This window comes from Tachypleus tridentatus, chromosome 1, assembly GCF_004210375.1.
Source record: "Tachypleus tridentatus isolate NWPU-2018 chromosome 1, ASM421037v1, whole genome shotgun sequence".
Lineage (NCBI taxonomy): Eukaryota > Metazoa > Arthropoda > Merostomata > Xiphosura > Limulidae > Tachypleus > Tachypleus tridentatus.
In genome coordinates this window covers 34,262,279-34,279,922 of record NC_134825.1, presented here as the reverse complement: position 1 = coordinate 34,279,922, position 17,644 = coordinate 34,262,279, and the positions used below count along the sequence as shown (strand labels likewise).

At 33.9% G+C, this 17,644-nt stretch overlaps 1 protein-coding gene across 3 annotated transcripts in view; it reads left to right on the top strand.

The window, feature by feature from the left end:
- The first annotated feature begins 3,638 nt into the window (after positions 1-3,638).
- The window catches only part of LOC143245754 (protein phosphatase 1 regulatory subunit 12B-like), a 119,369-nt gene continuing 105,363 nt past the window's right edge, over positions 3,639-17,644 (top strand). For 2 of the 3 annotated variants that reach the window (XM_076492025.1, XM_076492024.1), the window contains exon 1: positions 3,639-3,967. In XM_076492025.1, the coding sequence (XP_076348140.1) occupies positions 3,713-3,967 (255 nt within the window). In that variant the 5' untranslated portion in view covers positions 3,639-3,712. The remainder of the gene's footprint in view (positions 3,968-17,644) is intronic. The other variant, XM_076492038.1, reaches the window with a different exon arrangement.

The window sequence follows — 17,644 nt, the reverse complement described above, 5'->3', positions numbered from 1 at the left end:
ACCGTTGTATTTTGACACCAAATCTGCAGTTTAGTTTCCATTGTATAAGGATCCCCAATAAGGGCGTCATGTCGATAAAGCACATTTTCCTCCTGCAGACATTCCATAATCTATCTAGTGTATGAGAAAATAGGTTTTCAGCACAGATAGCTCTCTGTGTAGCTTTGTGCTTAATAACAAACAAACAACAACCCAACAGACAATAACCTAGCGACAAATCTGTCGGCTGAAAACTATGTTTCGCGCAGCACATGTAGCCTATTGTGTGGCTTTGAGCTTAACGATAAAAAAAGACAAAAACCAGAATTATAGAAGGTTTTAAAGACTTCATAAATTTTATGAAATGATTATAACGAATGTTAATGACACGACTTATAAACAGCAAAATTCATTAACTTAAAACTAATAAAATACATTTAATATATTTTAAAAACTAATAGAATACAAAGAGTTTTATTATACTAAGAAACAAGGGAGTTTATAAAAACACTGACACAAAAACCTATCCGTATCACTCATATCAGAAGAGAAATGATCAAGTTTACTAGCCATGAAAAAATGAAGCAATCAGTTCTCAATATAGTAATTGAAAATTAAAATCACACTGTCAACCTTTTGACACCTTCTTCAAACACACATACGCTTATTTACTTCCATCATTTTTCACATCACCCAGCCCAATACACATACGCACATAAATACACTATAAAATGAAAGTTTAGTTATAGTGAAAAATCTAATAATTCAGATACCGAGAAAGTGACAATGAAACTACTGAAGAACTATGTACAAATGAATAAACTACAGTGCCTAACAAAAGTTTTCACTTCCAACCAGTAATTTCACATTTTGGTGAAATATAAATAATGTAAACAATTTTTAATGAACTTGTTTTTATTCAAAACTCTAATGATCAAGCATAACACTGTTATTTGTGAAAGAGGTAGAATGTCAATAAATCCTACAAAGAAAATATACAAATTATACTTGGCTGAAACACCTTTGGCAACAATTAGTGTCTTTTTTGTATAGGTCTATACCAGCTTTGTACAATGGGATAGAGTAATGTTTGTCCATTCTTCCTAGCAAAATTGCCCTAATTATGACAAATTCATTGAAGGATCTTTGACGGAAAGCAATCTTCAAAATTCATCATAAATTTTCTATTAGAATTAAGTCAATTCGTTCACTGGCCTCTCCATAACATTCACTTTCTTCTTTTTAAACCACTCCAATGTGGCTTTGGTCTTGAGCATCAAGTTGTTGTCCTACTGAAACGTAAATTTTGGACCCAATTTTAGATTCTTGGCTGATTGAAATAGGTTATCCTATGGAATAAACCTATACTTTGCCCCAAACATCTTCCTCTCAATAATGACAAGCTTCCAGTCCCAGCTAATGAGAATTATCTCCATAACATGATGCTGCCACTATTATGCTTGACAATTGAAGTGATGTGCTGTGTTGGACTTGTGCCAGACTTCGAAATTGGACCAAAAAGCTCGATATTTGTCTCGTCTGGCTAAAAACCCTTCTACCACATGTCTGCAGTATCATTTACATACTTTGTCGCAAACATCATACAAGATTTAAGGTGATGCTCTTTCAGTAACGGCTTATATTTTGCCACAAGCCTATACAGGCAAGCTTTGTGTGGAGATCGGGATATTGTCGATGTATGGACTCTCATGTCAAATATAGAACTTTTGAAATCTTCCAAACTCACTGTTGACTCCACAGTAGCATCCATAATCAGTTTTCTGCTTGTCCAGCTGTTTAGTTTGGATGGCGAGCTGAATTGGGTAGTGACTAGGTGATAAAGAGCACATTCCACTTCTTGGTGATGGACTTCATCGTACTCAAAGGAATAATCAGTGACTTTGATATATTATTGTAGCCACCTTATCTGTGCTTCTCTGTCGCTTTGCCCCTGACTTCTTTTTTAAAAAAGCTCGTTTGTCTTCATGTTTGGTTTGTCGTATCATTATGTGAGTTGTGGATTGAACAGACCTATTTACTCAGTAGTCGAGCTAAACTACTATAATTACAAACAGACAGATACCATTACACTAATTTTGTGACCTTTAAAACTAATTTTTTACAACTGAACTAATTTAGAGTTACCTTATAAAAATGGGTTGAATACTTATACAGCTGGAAATATTCTAATTTTCTTTTTAAAACAATCTAACTCACTTATATAATATCAGCATTTTATTAGCTTTCCATTGTTTAGAATAGATTTTCTAGATTATAAATAACAATTTATAATTAAAATTAAAATTTTAAACTGATTCTAATTAAAAAGTTTCATTATTACAAGCTCCGAGGGTGGTAAAATATGAAAACTATGCAGAGGGGGTTAATATTTTTGCAAGACACTGTACTTTAGCATTATTATTACGGTATACATGTGATTGTTTACTATATATTAACTTTGACCATCCCAATTGTTTGTTACTGAACAGGTGAAAAGCATTATCTTCTCCAAATAATGCAAATCAGTTAAATTGTGGTGCTTTGCAATTTCAAATACAATTTAAAATTGACCAATTTTGAAGAGTCCGGCATGACCAGGTGGTTAAGGCACTAGACTCGTAGTCCGAGGGTCGCGGGTTCGAATTCCCGTCGCACCAAACATACTATCTCTTTCAGCCGTGGGAGCATTATAATTCGACGGTCAATCCCACTGTTCAATAGTGAAAGAGTAGCCCAAGAGTTAACGGTGGGTGGTAATGACTAGCTACATTTCCTTTAGTCTTACACTGCCAAATTAGGGACGGCTAGCGCAGATAGCTCTCGTGTAGCTTTGCGCGAAATTCGAAACAAACAAAACCAATTCTGAAAGAGTTACATGGTTTTACTGCGAAAAGTTCTCCTATTCCGCTAGTATAAAAGAATTAAAAGTACGAAAATTGAGTATTTCAAAGAAAGAGACATTTGCGGTACTAAATAATATCAGTAAAGCAATGAAAAGTTTGAGATTAACTAGAAAGAAATATATAAGAATATTGGCTATTTCATAACCAGCTATCACTCGCACTTTGCTAGCAAGTAATGAAAAAAGATAAACAGCTTTTTGCTGGAAGCAACATAAACATATAGCAGAACGCTACAAATAAAGTTGAAAATTATCTCCGAACTATAAGCTAATTTTTTATATTTAGTGTAATAGATTCGAATTGTTTCTCTGCAGAATATATGTATATATATATATATACACACACGTTGGCACCATCTTGACTTTCAGTGAGATTCATATTAAGACGAACTTTAGGAAATTAGCTTTTGTACACTCAAAACAATTGGTATAAAATAAGCAGACGTATGTTTTCACCTATTTCAGTAAACGGTTGACAATAGATTGCATCTATTCCTCTCAAATATCGACAAAACAAAACAAAACAAAATTCAACAACAAAATATAACACCGAACTTCACTGAAAGTGAATACAATTTTTCGTCGTTATAACATTTTGAAGGCTATAATTAAACTGATTCTTGATTTTATAATCTTACTTTAATTGTCATTAATTTTATAAATTAATAGTAATCTTATTACAAACACGAAAATTCATTCACAAGCTTGAAATAAATATTTCATACGAACTCCGCTGCCACCTATCGCTTGTTTTGCTAAATAAACTAGGATATCGAGAGGTAGGGAGGGGACGGCATGTGAATCAACTCTAGGTCTAGGGGAGTGTTCGAAATGCCGATAGAAACTCGCTCTAATAGTGCTCTATTTAAGAGAGCTGAACAGTTGAAAAGATGGGAAGATTCTGATACCAGTAAAGAATCAGTTGTATTAAAACGAAATAATGGAACTCAAAAGGTAAAATTTACAGATGGTTGCGTGTTCCTTGCTGCTTGTGCTTCTGGTGACACAGAAGAAGTTGAGCGTCTGCTTGAGAAAGGTGCGGATATCAATACTGCCAATGTCGATGGTCTCACCGCTTTACACCAGGTATGTCTTCGAAAGTATTTAAGCATTTATTGGAAATCAATACAAAATATAAGCAAGTACAAACAATTATATTTATAAGTTTGTTATTGGATAAACCAGAATACATGTTTTTTTTTAGCTTATTTTTTTAAACTATAGGCTAACCCTAACTGACTACTGTATTATAGAATTGTACTCATGTAGTCATACCGCTCGTGAGAGTCGTATTCATAACTCTTTGGAACTTTTAAGTTCACCACACACGGTCGTATTCACCACAACTTTGATACAGGGCCAAGTATTATAATCATAACGTTCAAACGTAAATAAAATTTCAGTAATATGGAAAATGAGAGTCATAAAAGAAATTTACAGTGTTTGAAACACAAATATCAAATTAGAGTTCTATGTTCATATTTTTTAAGAGGTGTACAAAAAAGAAAAATTAATAGGATAAAGATTATAATGTATTACTATTAAAATTTATAAAATGAAAACTTCAGTTTTTTTTCAAATTAGTACATTCTTAGTGTGTTAAAAGTTTTGTAGCATTTTGTTTTATGAAATATGAACATATTTTTAAGCATTTGTTATTATTACTGTAAATTTACATTTATTCATATTATGTGGTACTGAGATATTTGTGAATGAAAATATCACACCAACCAACTTAATAGTTTGATAAATTTGTGATGTTTTTAATTAGTGTTACAACAGTGGATATTAATGTAATTTTTCTAGTAACTGTGTTGTGATTTACAATGTGTATAATCACATGATTAATGTTCACACTAAGTTGAGCCATCTTCATATCTTTATGATGTAACATTGTGTTAAGACTTTTGCAAATCATTACTTTGAAATGAAGTTGAAAAGGTTTGAAAAACATGCTATTTTTGATAGCATGGTAAAACTTGTGGTTATAATTGGGGCAAGTTTTCTTTTTAATGAGTATTACTTTTATTGCACAAACCATGCCCTTGTGGGCAAAGAAGGTTTTCTGATAAATAACACTATTTTTCTCTGTAGCTGTTAAAAATTCATCATCTAATGATAGAAATTAGTAAGAAAAATAGTTGTGGATTATGTGCCTAGATCCAAAAATAATGTTATTGAAATATATTCTGGTGGAAGTAGAATCATTTTACTAGCCATTACATAATTTCATTATAGTCTGTAGTAACATTTACTAATCTGGACTTCATTGTTTTTAAGTACTATAAAACAAATCTCTATACAGTTACGAATTTTGTGTTTCTAGTTGTTTTTTTATAAGATTATGTTTGTATTAATGAAATGTTCTTATTATCAGAGCTCTTGATCAAAAATAAAAAAAGTTTAGTAAATACCACTGACATAATACTTTTCTACATCATGATCTACTTTCTAGTTCATCTTAATTAGGAGTACCCAAAATGTAAATATTTTAATTTTTTCTTGTATTAGAATGTAATGAGTGTTTTATTATACCAGATTAATAACCATTTTTAGGTGACTATGTGACACTTAAATTCTGTAGAAACTAAGATCTTGTAATATGAGATTAAACTTTCTGAACATATATATTACTAAATAACTGATCCTCACATAATCAGGTTTTATAACTATGTAAGGTCAAGAGAAGTTATAGTGTTACTTAACTGCTGTTTAAACTAAATTGCTTGAATCTTCACAGTTTGTAAAAGACAGCACCTTGAAAATTGAAAAATAGAGATACTGCATATAAAGGTTGAAACCTTACATTTAAATCATAGGCTAAAGTATTTGTATTGCAAGAAACTGAACACAGAGATGGGGAAAAGATGTAATGAGTAAAATGTATTTGCTGTTCTGTAATTTTGTTATGAAGCATAAATGTTTGGCTTATTTATGGCATTATTATAATATTTGGAATACTATTATAATAGATTTTAAGTTTTTACATTCTCTTGATGGAATACTTTTTTAACATACAAAAAAGTAATCATTTGATTCTTTAAGACTCTTTGTACATCCATCTTTAAAAGTAAAAATTTAAAACCAGTCTTAATTTTTCAGGAAGTTTTCATATCTTCTCTTGATTGTCTCTACTGATGCAAAAGGCAACTCATTCAATAAAACAAGCACCCTGTTAATAAAATGAGTGTTTTAAATAGTGTAGTATGTCTTTTCCAAATTTTGAATTTGTGTCCCTTCATCCTGTACTTACAGAATGTAATGGTAAAGAATAAGAGGCCTTTATCTTAGTTTGCAATTGATAATCTTGTAAGGTTCAATAATATCATTTCTTACTCATTTTGTTTCAAGAGAAAAGAAGTTAAAACAAATATTTCTGTAAGATAACCCATCCATCCCATGAAACATCCTACTAGACCTCCTCTGAACCTTTCCCAATAAGCCATTGTCCTTTTTTTAGTTAAGAAGGCAAAAATTGTACATAATATTCCATGAGATTTCCCATAGTGATTTGTAGAGAGAGATGATTACCTATTTTGACTTAATGGGATACTATTGAATTTTTTTCTTAATATTTTAACAGAACTGAAACTAAACTTGAAAAGTATTAAATATTATCAGTATCTGTATGTATGTTCATAAGAACATTTCATGCATTTTACTGATAGAAAATATGATGCACAGAAGTATCTAATGATTAGTTACCTTCATTTTTAAGTGAATCTCAACTATGTGATGTGATGGTTAATTTGGTTTGTTTTTCTGGTATAAAGTACTAAACAGAAACAATATTTTATTTCTGCTGTTTATGTTTTAGGACAAATGGTTTATCTGTAAAGTTTTTTTACATTGTTTCTGATAAATAAAAATATCAAAAAGTATTTGTATGTTATTTAAGGTTATTAGGCATTTAAGTCGCAAATAAATCTCTAATAATTGTTACATGTAACTAATAAAGCATTTTAAATAATTGGTGTCATTTAAGTACTTAGAATAAATTAAAATAAGTTTTAAAGGATTAAAATATCTATTATGAACTATTCTTTGATGTAATTGTTTTTTGTTTTTTTTATTCATGGGGTTAGGGAGGTTACTTGTAATATGACTTGTTTTAAAACTTGTCAATAAAATTAGTAAGATATGTATATGTTTCTTTTACTCAACTTATTAGTTGTTAGTTATATATATAGCAATAAGTAAAACAGTACAAGTGTATAATAATTTTATTCTGTGAGAAATGCATGCAAGTGATGAATTTCAAAGTTTAAGAATGTTTGTATCTATGTGAAAAATAGTTAATAGTAAGTAATGTCTATTAAAGATCCAGCCAGTTTGATAGCTAGTAAATATTACTTCCAAATTAGAGCAGCTTATACCATTTTTATTGATACATTTTTTCCAGAAAATCGTGCAATGTTTTAGGTCTTTTCTAAGTAAACACTAACAAAGCTGATCCTGCCAAATTATGTAGCAGTGATTTGTGTTCTATATGTGTATTGTAGCACATTAGCATTGTATATTTCCAAGAAGCCTCTTTCCCCTAAGCTTAATGAGAATTGTACTTGTAGAGAATAAAATTTTCCACTTTTTAGTAATTTTTCTTAATAATTACTTCTCAGCATTTTATTAGATGCAGGAATTTAGTGTTATATTCTCACAGGGATTGGTGTGTGATGAATAAAAATAAAACTTGTATATTGTTAGTAATAAGTGAAACATAAACATTATATGTGAAAGCAATACCTCAGCTCATAATTAAGCACTATTTTATTGGGCCCACATAGTTACGATTTCCATGTTTAGAATTACCGTCTACGACCAAAGTGTATTAATTTTAATTCGAATATTTTATAAGTTTGACAGTGTCTTTGTAATTATGTGCGTGTTATTCTTCGAACTTGTGTTTATTTTTCTTTTCTCTTCCCTCAAATGTTATAACAAAGTCTTCTGATATGAGGTGGAAATATTTATAAATAAATTGCGTAATTTACTGCACATGTCTAATGCGTTTTCATTTATATACTATTTTCTACATCGATAAAAGGAAGTTACACTGAGACTTTATATAAAAGTTCAGTTTTCTGTTCAGGCTGTAACGTTGTGAGATTGCCTAATGATTTCTTTAGATACAAACAGTTGTGACTACTAATATTTGAATGAGAGAGAAATGTATGTAGCTTAATATATCCTTAAGTAGTGCCCTATTACTTATTGGGTTTATTTAAATGCTTGTACAAGCAATTTTCTTTATTTATTCTTGTTTGTTTTAAACGCGTAATTACAAGTTATTTGCTCTGTTCCGTGCGCAGGAAATTGAACCCTGAATTTCAGTGTTATACGACCTAAGCTTTATCACTGAGTAGCGGGAAAACCCTGCAATTCTAAATACCTATATGGTTTATATCAGGACAGTGCATTAGTACCCAACTAAGTTACTAAAACACTTTCGCAGTAAAAAGAAATGTACATATAGTGGTTTGTTTAATGTACGTGCAAAATATTAAATACGTTTCATATGTATAGCTAGAAAGTTAGTAAAAGAAACAAATATCCTGCTATATAACAGCAACAAAAACATACTTTTTACATTTGATGTCACAGTTATAGCAGAAGTGTAAGACGGTAGATTTAACAATGATTTTTAAATTTCATATGTAATTTATGAATCTTCTACTTCGTTGGAAAGAGTCTGCACCTGTGTAACTGACGACGCTTTAATATTATAATGGCATGCGTATACTAGATTGTAAACTCTACTTGATAGAATTATGTATGTATGTACATACAAGTATTCCTTCAATTACAGTTGGCATCATATGATGCGCACATTTTAAATGGCCCGCCACAAATGTTCGCGAAATTTGCGCATGGGGTGGGTAGGCAGATTTACACAAGTCGCAGACGAAGGGTTAAAAGTAGTTCTACAGTTGATAGAGACTACGTCATAGGAGCCATCGGTGAACAGAAACATGAGAACATTTGTTCGAAAAGGTATAAAACATAAGTTATATTAAAATTACTTTAAATATGCAGATCAGACTCATCTGACAACCACAGGCAATATAAATTCGCGGCGGATTAGGATGTATCAGAACTATTTTGAGATCAGTTGACGTTCGTAAGTAGTGTAATGTCATCGAAAATTGATCACTATTAGGAAGGGTATTAACATTGTTTCGGCGCAATTTATTCATTCAGTCGATGAAAACCAAATCATTATTCTAAAATCAACTGTTCGGGTCGGGATATCAATTAATGGCATTGGAAAACAAAATAATTTGGACCAACTCGACATCAGGACGATACAGAAAGATGCCTGTAACAAATCGTACCCTAACCATGGTACGGAAGTTGCGGCATCTCGTAACAAGTGAAAATCCACGTATAATAAATAAAGCAGTTTCAAAAGCTCTCTTAGTGCAACAAACAACAGTATAAAACACAATAAAGAATGATCTCCATCTGGAAAAGCGACACGGGTCACTACTAAATAAATTGCTTCCACGACATATCCAGATTTTAAAACAGTATGCCCGGTATTTAACTAGGGGTGTGGATGAAAATATATGGATACACTTGATAAACTGTATGCAAACCTTAACTGTAGTTGGTCTCGTGCAATTTTATACTGACCAGTGGAGTAAAAGATTTCCCAAAATAGTACACGGCATGTCAGAAAACATTCAGAGAGATTCTTGGCCATTTCTGGATCGGCTGGAAGGAGCGAATTAAGGATTAGGATAGAGGGTACAAAGGTCAAGATGCACTCTAGTTGCTATTAGACTAACATCAGTGCCCTTTGTGTTATACAGAAAAACTATTTTTGTACGGTAACGGGTCCCTCAAAGTATGGGTTCACCAAGATAAGGCTTCAGATCATCCCCCTTGTTCAATCATCGCATACCTCAAGCAGCTGAAGAACGAAGCATGTTTTTCATGCTATTCCATATAAAGACATCTGTCAAAATTTAGCGTTTTTATAGGATAGTCTGTTGTTGAAACCAGCTACTGAAAATCCCCGTCCTAGTGTACTAGTTAGATTGTGGAAAACGTTATTTGGGAGGGGTGATGTGCTTTGATCTGTTTTTGAATTTTTATTAGTTTAAGTGAATGCTGAAATAAACATTCCTTCGGAGGATTTTTCTCTGAAGACATTAGCAATCTGGTGTCTTTCTTTCTTTCTTTCAAAGTATGTTAGATCCTTCCTAGAATGCATAGTATTCAGAATTAGGTAGAGTAGGAATAACTACTATTTGAATGCACACATATTTTAGGCACCTGGGAATGAGGTTGCATGCGATTTGCAAGTTCAATTTACAGGCTTGGCTATTTATTGGAAGTGGTTCAAGTTTCTATCAAAACAAGCGTGTGCTTTTATGGCTTACGGTCAAATCTCTCTCTCTACATATATATATTCAGAAGGAATGAGGTGTACTTTGTTTGTATAGAAATGGACAGGACTTCATGTTATAATTTTAAAACAATTTTTTTTCCTGTATGTACAAAAAACTTTTAAGTTTCTCTGGCTTTAGATTGTTTCTCCTTGAAGTGTCTTAAGATTGTTACATTTTTCGTACTGAACCAACAGTTTTGCAGAGTTTTAACTGACAAAAAGTTTAGGCAGTGACATCTATATGTATCTCATAATCTGCAAGTTTGTTTTGTTGAATTTTGCACAAAGATTTTCAAGGGCTATTTGCTTTAGCCTTCCCTAATTTTGAATTGATAGACTAGAGAGAAGGCAGCTGGTCAAAAACACTCGCCGCCAACTCAAACTACACTTAACCGACGACTCCATGATGGCTGAAAGGGCTAGCGTGCTCGGTTACTCGAAAATTTCGAATTGGTTATCTGTAAGTACTTAACGCTGAGGCTATGGCAACTTGCTATGGAAGTTAGTATCAATTATTAGCCAATCGAATTACATAAGTGTAATTATTAATAACTGCTTTTTAATAAGTAGTTAGTAATAAGTGTCTAGTTCTCGGTTATTATTTACTTGTTAAAGATAGACTTTTAACCATGACAATGAACACATGCTACAGAGTGAATTGTTTTAATAGTGTGGCTTTAATGTCTTAAAATTTAATTAATATGCTTTAATTCAGAAGGTCAAAGTTTTGAACCCTATTACACAAGTGCTAGTTTCCTCTAGTTTTTAAGTCGTTAGTATAACGCAGTAGTGGCTTGTGGTCAGTGTAAAAAAACTGGATAAGTAGATGCTTTGTTTCTATATCATTATATATTACTGGAGTCTAAGACATGGCGGATCACCATTAGACTAAATGATACCTTATACTTTTTTCTTTTTAAAAAAAATATACTTCTTGCATACGAATTAATTAGTGAATAGAGGGATTGATTTCAGCTCAAACTGAAACAACACAAGTTATGATAAACAGAGATCTGCTTACATCAGCTATACATACCAGAAGTTACAAGTGTATATTCGGCATGTTAACAGTGTCCTCAAGTGGATGAATACAGCTGGTTATGTGATTCACCCGTCTCTTAATCACTAACTCACAAACTACCACTTTACACTTCTAAGTTTTTGGGGGAGGTTTTTTCAGGGCTGTTCGTTGTCTGGTATTAGTAACTGTATTATTTAAAGGAATAAGTCTGCAGTAGAAACTTGTTTTAAGAATTCCATATTTTACTTTCAATTAAAGGAACATAACCATTGTTATTGACATTTTCGATAAAGTTAACAAGGTACTTGACAATCAAGATAACACCTCTCCCCTCTTTCTGGTGGCTCAGCAGTGTGCTTGACTGCTTATAGCACTAAAATTATGAATTCGATTTCAGTGATAGGAACAGTATTTTATATGATATAATTTTAGTTTCTATAATGAAAGACTTCATAGATAATTTTGAGTGTTTATATAATATATATAATTTTAATGTATCAGTTTTGCACTATCAGTATAATGCTATATATGAATAAATGATACTTTTAGGGAAAAATTACATTTACAAACTATGGTAGTAATTTATTTACTTGGTGACGCCAGAAAAAGCTTGTCAGTTTAAAAAAAAAAAGTGTCATAAATCGATAGGCTTGATTCGGGCTTCAAAAAGAACGTATTTTCGAAACGCCGCCAAGTAAATAAATTACTACCATAGTGCTTAAAGGTGATTTTTATTTAAAGGTCTAATTTCTTTATTTTTTTTATCACATTCACATGTTTCTACTTAATATGTGTTATTATGTATGTGTTCTACTTTTTAGTAAAATTGACTGATTTTAACTAAATTGCTATAAAATAATAGACCGGATATTTGTTAACATGTTGTGTTGGTTCTAGTTCTTTAGTCACCGGAATTACACACAATGAGCTATGTTCATTGATTTCTTTAAACTTACAATACTCTGATAAATTCATTTAAGCAATGGTTCCCGTTTTGTACTTCAAATAAACACGCTTCCAAAGATGAACACAAACCCAAATTTGTTTGGAACAAGTTTCAGAGTTTACTTTATGGATAGAGGTCAATTCATTTTCAGTAGGATGTGTGAAAAAGCATAAATGAATCATTAAATAAAACAACTATTTTTTGACCTAAAGAACTGTGTACTCTTCATACATTAGAAACATTCAGAAATTACCTCTACATTCGTTAAGACTAATTGATTTGTGCAATCGGTAAACCCGCAGTTTCATCTAGGTATGTTACAATAATGACGAAAAGTTCTAGAGCATAACTCGTTATTATCACCTGTTAATCTGTAACATGTACAATAATAACGAGTTATAGAACATTACTCGTGATTAACAACTGTAAATCTGTAACATGTACAATAATAACGAGTTATAGAACATTACTCGTTATTAACACCTGTAAATCTGTAACATGTACAATAATAACGAGTTATGGAACATTACTCGTTATTAACACCTGTAAATCTGTAACATGTACAATAATAACGAGTTATAGAACATTACTCGTGATTAACAACTGTAAATCTGTAACATGTACAATAATAACGAGTTATAGAACATTACTCGTGATTAACAACTGTAAATCTGTAACATGTACAATAATAACGAGTTATAGAACATTACTCGTGATTAACAACTGTAAATCTGTAACATGTACAATGATAACGAGTTATAGAACATTACTCGTGATTAACAACTGTAAATCTGTAACATGTACAATAATAACGAGTTATAGAACATTACTCGTTATTAAATACTGTAAATCTGTAACATGTACAATAATAACGAGTTATAGAACATTACTCGGTATTAACAACTGTAAATCTGTAAGATGTACAATAATAACGAGTTATAGAACATTACTCGTTATTAAACACCTGTAAATCTGTAACATGTACAATAATAACGAGTTATAGAACATTACTCGGTATTAACAACTGTAAATCTGTAAGATGTACAATAATAACGAGTTATAGAACATTACTCGTTATTAACAACAATAATAACGAGTTATAGAACATTACTCGTTATTAACAACTGTAAATCTGTAACATAAATCTTTTTCAGTAATACTGGAAGTACTGCTCTATTCTCTTGATGGACACTGACAGATTACATAATTACTATAACATGTAATCCAATAAGAAATGCTGCTCTTTGTTGATAAAATGTTTCAAATTACTCGAAATATCACTTTATTTCGATAAACACAGACAGGTTAGATAGTTTTTACAACGTGTAAATTACCATATGACATGTAGGTCTATTTGGGTAACCATTCATGTAAGCAGTAGCGTATAGAAGTGTTTTACCAACCACTTATCTGTCTCAACCACCTTGAAGGTTTTGTGAATTCACAAAAACAAACAAACAAGAACACAAAACTGGCCAAGTATTAACATGTAAATTTTTAAAGGATTTATGGTTATACCCAGAGAGTTTAGGAAGCAGTAAACCGATCTCTGGTATCCGAAAGGTTGAGAAACTCTGGTAAAGAGCCCTTAACGTTCATATATACACATCTCGGTGTCAATTCCTGTACGTGGTGACGCAATCTCCCGCAGAAGGTTTTGTTTCAGTTTACTTCTTCCTGGATCTAAATATCTACCCACGTGTTTACCGTAGGTGGCGACCTGAGAAGGAGAGGAAAGGATCCTGGTTGTTGAGGGGGTCCAACCTTAACTCACCACTTTGGCCTTGAATTCCTGTAGACTGGCTGCCTTGGGGTCCTCCTAGGGTCAATCGGCTGGTCCATTTGGGCTAGGCTGGCGTTGCTGTAGTGTCTTTGTTTGGCACTGCAGTGCGTCCCCTCGTAGGACTCCATGGTGGATGGGGTCAGTGGGCACCAAAGCATTCTTTCTTTATTATGGACCCCCAAATAAAAACTTAAATAGTGAAGAAAAACAGTCTTGAAGATTCTGAGCAGCAATCTTCAACATCTGTAACACCTGTATTTCATTTTCTTATATTACATTCTCTTTCAGACAAACCTTTAGAGCAGATGTCTCTCTTTTTATTCAAAATAGAAAAGAGGGACTTGGTGGATCTTCAAAGTCAGTCAGAATGCTTCACTCTGGAGACAAGTTGGTGGAAACATCCACGCCTAAACACAGTGAATTCCTCTTACATTCAAAGGTTATTGGGGATATACCCATTGAGGTTATGCCATATGCTATTTTCAATTCGTCATAAGGAGTTATTGTTGAGTAGGATTTGAAGAATATCCGTGAGTCGGAGATTCTCACTGATTTCTCCACCCAAAGAGTTTCTGAAGTGAGGCATATCTTCAATCGCAAAGATGGAATTATGATGCCGACCAATGTCAGCATTTTAACATTTACATCAACACGTCCACCTGCCACCATCAAGGCAGGTTATTTTAATTGCAGGGTACGACCATACATTCCAAACTCTCTCAGATTCAGAGGTTCACTCACTTGAAGACATCATGTCGTGGTTCCTTGACGTTTGCTCTTTACAGTGGCAAGGACTATGATGTATAGGATTGTGAAACAGACCCTCATTGCACCATTTACAATGGCTCTCACCTGTCCTACTTTCATTTTTGCCCTAAATGGTTGGAAGAAAAAGAGGTGCAGCATTTGAAAGCGATTCATATCATTACTTATCTTGAGGCTCGAATGTTGCTGTCCACCATTTCATCTTGGAAGTATGTTGATGCACTTCGTTCCACTACTACACTGGTAGTGCAGACGGATCTCTCTGTGCCTCCAAAAGAATCATTCTCAAACCAAATGAAAAGTCTTTTGACCTCCATGGGTAAAAAGTTGATGAATCAACTTCAACACCCATCTCTATCCCTAACATACATTCCAACAAATATCAAGACCCACTGTCTTTGGTTCTGGGTACAGGCATTTCCACGGATACATCTTCTACTCCCTCCTCAAGATGCAAAACGATCATTCATTCACCTCCACAGTCTCTGGAATCCAATTCCAACAGCAAAGACCTGCCCAATCTACCCAGGGCAGGATCCATGGAGATTGATAGACCTCCCTTGAATAAAGACAGTAAAGAAAAAAGATGTGGTTGTAAAGAGAAGGGTTCTCCACTCAATCTGCCTACACATAAATAAAAATAGCCACCTTGATACAATGGAACTGTCGAGGTTTACGTTCTAATCTGAATGACATCAAAGCACTGATTGTTTCCTACTATCCTGTATGTTACAGGAAACATTTCTGAAACCTGCCGAAACAATCACCTTTCAGTGGTTTTCTTTGGACAGAAATAACAGGCTGTGTGATGGACAAGTGCATGGAGGGGTGGCACTATTGGTTGATCAGCATGTGTCCACCATGTTTTTGCCATTCGACACAACCATGGAGGCCATAGCTATCCATGTTCCTTTGGGTCATATCATCACTTTTCTCTCTGCCTGTCGCCTGGGAGACCTATCATCAATCAGACCTTGATGCTCTCATTGAACAGTTGCTGTCTCCCTTTTTAATCCTGGTGACTTTAATGGACATCATCCTCTCTGGGGAAGTGCTGATATTGATGGGAGGGGTCGCTCTGTAGAGCATATGGTCTCTGATCACAACCTTTCTCTTTTGAATACTGGTTCTTTTACTTATTTTCATGCACCTAGTCAGTCCTTTACTGCCATTGATCTCTGAGTTTGCTCTCCTTCACTATTCTCCATTTTTCTTGGAGGGTTGACAATAATTCACGAGGCAGTGATCATATTTTTCTAATTTTGAGAGAGACTGGCCGGGGTTCATGCCATCTGATCCGAGTGGCCCAGTGGAAGCTAGATCAAGCAAACTGGTTCTCTTTCTCTGTTTTCACAGAACTTGATCCTGCCATCATCTGTAAGCCATCAATAGACGACTGTGTGGCAGCAGTAGCTGACTGCATTATAGAAGCAGCTGCTCAATGTATTACTAAAACGTCGATATCCTTGTCCTTGGTGGAATCCTGCCTGCCACATGGTACAGAAAGCTCAAAAACGGGCCTAGGATACTTTTCGTAAGTATCCTACACTGTCGCACAGCATTGCTTTCCAGCAGGTTCATGCACATGCTCGGTGGGTAAGACGTTAAAGCCAGAAAGAATCTTGATTTAAGTTCACAACCAACATATCTACCACCACCAGTTCCAAAGTCATATGGGACAAGATTCGAAATGTCAGTGGGCAATATAATTTTGTTCCCCTCTCTATCTTGCTCTCTGATAGCCAAGAAGTAGCTGATACCTGGAGCATCGCTGATACTCTAGGTGAAAGCTTTTACTGGGTATCTAGCACTTCTGCTTCTTCCTCCACCTGTTTAGCTATCAAGACTCGGGCAGAGCGAATAAATCTTTCCTTTTGAGCTGATTGTCTATATAACAATAATCGTCCCTTTACACTGGTGGAACTCAAAACTGGTCCTTCATCAGTCTGGCTGTGCCATCTATTTCCTGCTTCTCTTGCTGTTTTTTATATTGTTTTAACTGGATCTGACAGGAGAAAATTTTTCCTGATGCCTGGCACCAGGCTATTGTCTTCCCTTTCTCTAAGCCTGGGAAGGATCTTAAGATTCTTTCAAACTACTGTCCAATTACTTTGATGAGCTGTCTGTGTAAGACCTTAGAGAGGATGGCTAATGCTCTTGTTTAATTCCTAGAATCAAACAACCTCCTCTTGCTCACTCCACCATGGACCACCTGAATCGTCTTGAAACGTCAATCAGAGAAGCCTTTCTCAAACGACAACATCTTGTATCAATATTCTTTGACAGTGGGAAGGCTTATGATACAACATGGAGGTATGGTATATTGCAAGACCTCCATATATATGGGTTACGTGGCCATTTGTCCATTTTTATTAAAAATATTTAATGAGCAGGAGATTCCAAGTTTGTGTGGGTTCGGCAATTTCCAGTTCTTTTCTACAGTAACTGGAGTCTCTCAGGACTGTGTTTTGAGTGTCACACTTTTCAGTATAAAGATTAATACCATCACTGAACAACTCCCTATAACTGTTGCAAACGGACTCTATGTCGACGACTTTCACATCTCATGTCAGTCGTCGAACACAAGGTTTATAGAGCAGTAGCTACAGACGGTCCTCAATTGTTCACTGAATTGGATCATAGCAAACGGCTTTAACTTTATCTAAAAAGATTGACATGCACTTTTGTTGCCAGCAGGCTATTCATCCTAATCCTAAACTCTGTATTGGTGAAGTTGTGCTGCCTGTGGTTTCTAAGACAAAGTTCTTGGGTCTTATCTTTGACTGTAAGCTAACCTTTATACCACACATCAAGCAGCTTTGGGTCAAATGTACAAGAGCACTGAACATTTTCCG